Source organism: Carlito syrichta, unplaced genomic scaffold (assembly GCF_000164805.1).
Source record: "Carlito syrichta isolate Samal-C Ts95f unplaced genomic scaffold, Tarsius_syrichta-2.0.1 Scaffold288677, whole genome shotgun sequence".
Classification (NCBI taxonomy): Eukaryota; Metazoa; Chordata; class Mammalia; order Primates; family Tarsiidae; genus Carlito; species Carlito syrichta.
Window position 1 is genome coordinate 12,624 of NW_007232773.1, and position 7,358 is coordinate 19,981.

General features: G+C 36.4%; 1 protein-coding gene across 1 annotated transcript; it reads right to left on the minus strand.

The window, feature by feature from the left end:
- Positions 1-2,542: 2,542 nt before the first annotated feature.
- On the minus strand, positions 2,543-3,490 carry LOC103255902 (olfactory receptor 6K3-like). The gene has a single exon (XM_008053815.1). It carries the CDS (start codon positions 3,488-3,490, stop codon positions 2,543-2,545), a length of 948 nt encoding a protein of 315 aa, XP_008052006.1.
- Positions 3,491-7,358: the final 3,868 nt, after the last annotated feature.

Here is a 7,358-nt window from a genome sequence, read left to right on the forward strand (position 1 = left end):
TTAACTTGACCAATCTATTTAAATTTATAATCTTCTACCCACATATAATCCCATAGAACACATAGTTTTATGTAATTGTTCATCATTTTTTGCTAATTTTTAATGTTTTTTTAAAAAATCTCACTTTATTACAGTGTAAGCTACATAAGTACAGAGAATACTTTGTCAGTTATATCTCAAGCACTTAAAATGGTGTCTGGCAAAGTAGCCTCAGCAAATATTTGTTACATGAACAATAGCAAAAAATGGTTTATACAATTATTTCTTATGAATTTTTTTGAGTTGGAATCTCACTCTATCACCCAGACTGGAGTGCAGTGGCACACTCACGGCCACCGCAGCCTTGACCTGCTGGGCTCAGGTGATCCTTCCACCTCAGCCTTCCAAGTAGCTGGAACTACAGACTCGTGCCACCACTTTAGCTAATTTTTTGATTTATGGTAGAGATGAGGTCTCACCAAGTTGCCCAGGCTGGTCTCAAACCTGTGGGCTCAGGCAATCCCCTCTAGCCTTGGCCTCCCAAAGTGCTAAGATTATAGGCGTGAGACACTGCTCCTGGCCTCAATTATTTCTTTAGAAGATTAGCAACATTTTAGAACTAATAATAAAAATATTTAAGGGAATCAAATCCCATTATACATATTTTATACTAAGAAATTTATATATATTTATTATTTTTATAATTATCTTAAGATAGATTGACCTATTGTATTACCAGGCCTACCTAGTAATTCTAATTTTAAATTCGAAATTGAGCAATTGACTTAAATTTTTTTAAACATCAACTTTACTGAGATAAAATTTACAGTCAATAAAAAGTATACATTTAATCAAGATATCAAGCTTGCTCTTTTAAGTTGAAATTGAAACATTTAAAAGGATTTAGGGTTAACCATATTTATAATTTTCTTTTATAAATTATGAAGGTTACTTAAAAAAAAAAAAAGCAAGAAAGAAAAAAGCAAAACAAGGCCCAGTAAGTTTTTTCTTAATTAAGTCAGAAATCTGAAGTACTTAAAAACAAAATTGGATTTATCATATTCAAATATGAATCAAAGAGAATTAATTGACAAGTTTCTGAATCAGAAAGAAATCATTGTCAAACACTTCATAAAAATAAATTATAAAATCTATTAGGTTTATGAATGGAATACTAAGGCTTTTAAGCAAGAATTCATAGATAAAAGACCTCAGCTGCTGAATGCTCCCTCAAATACACTTAAACTTACAAATAATTTTCTTTATGCAAAAATTGTTGTCATGGGTATTAAAAAGTTCATATTAAAGTAGGAGAAGATTTGATGATACAGGAGTGAGAAGGACAAAGCATAGGGCTGAGTCTTTAAGGCATGGGAAGGAACAGAGAGCAGGGTCTGCAGTAGACTTGAAGTAGGGAGCAAGGTCTTTCTTCCACTTTAGCACTCCCAAGTAGACACAGCTGATTGTGAGGTTTTAGGGAGAAGCAGCAGAGAAGTACAATATTACTGATAATTCCATTCAGGACCTCCTAGTCTTCTCCCCACACCTCTAGCTGGCCTCCTGGACTTTGTAGCTCCACTGACAATCCACACTTTGCTTTTCTCTCTAGGAGTTGAGCAGAACTCTTTTTCTACAGACAATTTACTCAGCCCCTAAAATGACTAGTGTAGTTTTGTGGAAGAAAGGGACATTTATCCCAAATAATGATATTTGTGAACTTTAAAACAGTGAGTATAAGTTCCAAAGCAGAGAAGAAGGAAGGAACATTTCAGTGCCAAACTACAATGTGACAAAGACATTGAGGTATGAAGGTGCAAGGCATTTTAACACAGCATGGAAAATTTTTAATAATAGTGATATTTATTTTTAAAATACCAGGTATAACTGTATATCTTTGTATAAGATGCATACTGGTAATTTTTGGTCCCAAGTCTGTAATCTCCAAGCACCCAAGAGGATTTGCTCTGTAATCTTCAAAACAATGTGAAAATTAATCCACAAAGGAGTTGATTGTAACTGCATTACACAAACATCACAAAGTCAGTGACTATATGTGCTATATAATTATTACAAAATAACAGAGGACAACCTGTAGAGGGATAGAGGTCTTTCGGCTGAATGTTAGGCAATCAGACTTTTTTCCTCAAGCCAAAATCACCTCACTGCTATGCTTCTTGTTAATCCTTGTAACATGAAAAAATAATAATAATTGACATATGGCTACCATGAATATAAAATGAAAAGGACATAAGGGAAACATTTAGATATGTAAATAATAAAAAAATTATTGTTTAGGCCAGTATTCTCTAATGATTTGGAGACGATGATACCACAGTATTTGGAGTTACAAAATGGAGATAATATTCCGTTATACACTGTGAATGATGGAAAGATAGGTAAATCTGCAACAGACTTTCTCTGTCAGATCATACAATAGTTCTTACATTAGAAAATTAGAGAGAACACCCAGGCAGAAGCAGGAAATAAAAGGTACACAGTAGTTTTGGAAACTGATTTGTTAGCATTTTAAACTTAAGGAGATGATGAGATTTCTTTGAACAGATTAGTTCCTAGAGACAATGAATATCTTTTGAGAGCAGAGGAGTTTCTTGATGGCGTCCTTCATGTCTTTGTTCCTCAGGCTGTAGATTATTGGGTTAAAAAATGGGGCAAGGACAGCAAACATCAGTGCAATGGCCTTGTCCAGTAGTGGTGGGAATGTGACAGAGAACCGAAGGTACATGAGTGTTACACTGCCAAAAAACAGCAAGAAAATAGTGATGTGGGACACACAGGTGGAGAATGCCTTCTGACGACTCTCACTGGAGGGAATTCTCAGGATCACGATGATGATTCTTAAATAGGAAAGGGTGATGATGGAGACAGAGGTCAAGATGGAAATAGCATGGATCACATCTTCAACCAGAATCACAGACGTGTCTGTACAGGCCAAGCGTAGCACAGGTTCAAAGTCACAAAAGAGTTGATGAATTTGGCTGGGGCCACAGAAGGGAAGAGTAGAAATCCACACAATCTCTGGTAGTAACACAAGGAAGCCAAAGATGCAAGAGCCAGAGGATAGCTGAATGCACAGTCGAGGGGTCATAATGATTACATAATGCAGAGGGTTACAGATGGCAACATACCTGTCAATAGCCATAACTGTGGGGACAAGGGCTTCTGTGACCCCAAGTGAATGGAAGAAATACATCTGCAAGAGGCAGCCAGTGAAAGAGATGGTCTTCTGTTCACTCACCAGGTTAGAGAGCATCTTGGGAATGGTCACGGTGGTGTACCAAATCTCCAGGAAAGAGAAGATGCTTATAAAGTTGTACATGGGATTGTGGAGATGAGTGTCCAGCCGGACAGCAATGAAAATTATGAAATTTCCAACAATAATGAACACATAAATAAAGAGCAAAGGAATGAAGAATAAGAGGCTACCTTTCTCAAATTGAGGGAAATCAGAGAAATAAAACTCAGTCACTATTGTCTGATTCACCAGATCCATATGTTCAATGGTTTTATTTGTTGGCTGATAAAACACAGTCAGAACTTTAAGTACATCCAAAGAACAAATGAAAACTTTTCAAACAGCTGAATGGCCTTGAAATTAAGTTGATTAAATAAAATATACAATGTGAGTTGTTTCTCAAGTTATAAAGTGAGCCTGTCAAATTTGCAAATTCTTTTTAGTTATTATAATATTTAATGCTGTCAACTATTCTACTGTATAAGCAAACAGTTTTGCTATTTAGAGAAATTGGTACGAACTCTGTTGAATGCTGATTTGGCAATTTTTATTGAGAGCTTCAAACTGTCTAGAACCTGCCTTTCACCATGTAGCCTAGGGAAAATGTTTTAAATATACAAAAAAAGAAGCACAACAATATTAACTGGATGTTTGTTATAATAGTAAATTAAAAATAAATTAAGTAGGCACTTTTATTTTGAAAGATGAAATGTTGAGGATACAGAATGAATTGTGACAAAATTATATCCCCTGAGGGTAATAATACGACCCTTTAAAGTGAGCATCTTTAAAGCTAAAATGTGGTTTCCCCTCTTCCCTTGGGCTGTCTCATCGTTAACAACTGAATAAAAAGAAAAATCCACCAGGCTCGATGGCTCAGCCTATAATCCCACGCTTTTGGGAGGCTGAGGTGAGTGGATTGCCTAAGCCCGCGGGTTCGAGACCCGCCTGGGCAGCAAGATCTCATCTCTACAATAAATCTAAAAATCAGCCGGATGTGGTAGCGCATGCCTGTAATTCTGGCTACTCGGAAGGCTGATGCAGAAAGATTGCCGGAGCCCAGCAGGCGAGGCTGCAGTGGCTGGGAGCGGCCACTGCACTCCAGTCTGGGCGACAGAGTGAGACTCCAACTCAAAAAATAAAATAAAATAAAATAAAATAAAGAAAAATCCAAAGATTATATTGAATATAAATTACTTTAGTACACACAGCTTAAACCCTTGTGATATATCTGTGTGTACAAATAATCAAATCTACACTCTAAAGAGTATTAGTGAATAGTTGAGGTACACTAATCTGGAAATCTCATTCTATGAGTAACTTAGTGTCAGTCGGGAGACTTTAATCAACAGTACACCTCCAGAGGCAGGTTTGGCAAAGCTTTATATATCCTTATCTGTATCCACACTAAAGAGTATATTAATAAGCACAAGGCTGGTTTCTCAACTTGAGCACTCTTAACATTTTGGAATAGATAAATCTTGGTTTGAGGTGGATAGGAGGTTATCCTGCACATTATAGAATGTTTGGCAAAACTCCTGGTTTATACCCCGTAGTTGTCAATAGTCCGAATCCTTTTCTCTGTCATGACAACTATTTGGATCTAAAAATTGCCAAATGTCCCTGCAGGGGAGAAGTGGGTAAAAAAAAAAAAATTAAATTATATATATATATATATATATATATATATATATCACACCAGTTGAGAATCACTGGCATACGAAAAAAATGTTTTGATGAAAAACTAAGTGATATGTTGATTGACTAAAATATACCTAATCCCTTGCGTGAAGGGATGTAAGAACATGATGAGCCAAGTAGCCTATAACACTTGCAGGGGTACAATAGGCACATCATCCATGAATTCCTGTGCTCCTGCCTTAATGAGAGAACATCACCTAATCTCATTAGAAAGCTAGCTTTTCTACTGGTGAGAACTTTCTTACATTCTGTCTTTGAAAGAAACATTCATTTATTCTACTTATCAAAAAACCTTTAAAGAATATAGAGTTACGACGTCCATGAGTCCCCAAGAATAGGTTTAATAGTAGGTTTTTGGTGCATGTTTGCTAATAAATGTTTGCATGGCAGAATTCTGACACACCTTTACTTGGTACTAAGGTTATTGGAGATGGGATCTCTAAATGGAGAAAGATCCTAATACCTACCAAAAATAGTCAGATCATTGTGAACTGCCAAAAGATATAATAAATAGGCAAAATTATTTTGAAACCCCAATACCAGAGGCTATATAAATTAGGAAGTCAGCCTGGCACATGGAAAACAAAGACTTTTTTTTCTTGCATTATATAGATACAGCAGAGTATTACATCTATGTTGAGACAATACGAGAGAAAAAAAATCTTTCTTTGTCTTTCAGAAAATGTCTACATAAAAAATAGAGATTCATAAAAATAATTTATACTTTGACCATTTCTTGTCTTAATTACTGTTATCTGAGCTTATTGTTTTCGGACTTGTATTGCTCCAATTCAATCTACACTTAGCTACTGAGATAATCATAAATGCAAAGCTATTAGTCCTCTGTCCAAGTATCCTGTGGAGGATCTCCATAGGCTTCTGAATCATTTCTGAGTTTCTAACCATGACAGATAATATGAATGCATATGAGATTTTAAAATTATTTTGATATCCCAATATGTTTTGATTTTATTATCCCCAATATGCTTTTCTGATATGATAGAAAATGACACCCTTGTAATTTTTCTGTTGCTTTCTCAGAGGCAGTAGGGAGATAAACAGAAAAGCTAGCATTATGTCCAGTACGGTTTGGAATTAGAACATTGAAACCTGAAAAAGGAAAAAATTGGTAGGTGTTTAGGAACTTGAGTCTTTAAGAAGGGAAAAATGTGCATAGGGGGACAATTTTATATTAAGGCAAAATCATACTAATAGGACTCCTATATTTTCTGGAGGAATGGATAGCCCAGAATCTCAATTATAAGTTCCATTTCTTGGAGCTGGCATCGTCTTTGCATTTCTTTATTCTTTTTTTTTTTTTTTTGAGTTGGTGTCTCACTCTGTTGCCCAGACTGGAGTGCAGTGGCACGCTCCCGGCCACCACAGCCGTGACCTGCTGGGCTCCGGCAATCCTTCCACCTCAACCTTCCAAGGAGCTGGAACTACAAGCGTGCGCTACCACGCCCAGCTAATTTTTTCGATTTATTGTAGAGACAAGGTCTCGTCAATTGCCTGGGTGGGTCTCGAAACTGGAATTTTTTATTCTTAAAGACCTTTCCTGACTCCACTAAATATAGATTAGAATTAACTCAGAAATCAGTAAAGGTAAAAATAATTATAAGGCTAGTGACCCAGAAAAATTTAATAAAATAATTAATTAATGTGTTTTTTATCTTATGACTCTAGTCCTAGGACACAAACTCAGCAAAACTCTCCATTCCTGAGTTATGGTCTTTTCCCCTACCCCATGTGTTTCCACAACCTTAGCAAGGTTTCTGCAACTCCTTCCTCATTTAGATCTATCAGAAAATGATATATAAGAGTAAATAATAATAATATGAGACTCTCCCCAAATATCTAGCAAACAAAGGCAATCACTCATACCCCAAAGTACAGAACTGACCCCTCACTCCATACTCACCTCTTCAAGAAAACAAGAGGGTCACCTCCTCTTTTCCAAATTCATCTTTATTATTCTGTAGCACAAGTAGGAATGTCATATCTACAGCCACAACTCTAGGCTTCTCAGGGAATAGCTACGTGGGGAGAGACTGTCTTCCAGAGAGTTCTTCTCAGTATCTAGGGAAAAGCAATTCTATGACCCATGTGACAAATTAGGGGAACACTGCTTCCCTCCCCTTTCACGAGGTCACCACACCTATGAAAAGCAAGGTTTTTAAATCAGGCTAGAAAAAAGATGGAAAGAGATACTTGGTTTTCCTTTCTGCCCAAGGGTTAAAAGAATTTGTGATATCACAAAGTGTCTACGGAGACAGAGGAAAGATAAGGAACAACAGGAATCAAGCAAACAAAATATGGTTCAAAGGCAGGGGGGTTTTATCTACTCTTCTTTGAAACTGTTTCAGAACAGTTTAATGATAGCACTGTACAACCTCGTAGTGTACTACAGAAGATTCAGCCAGCA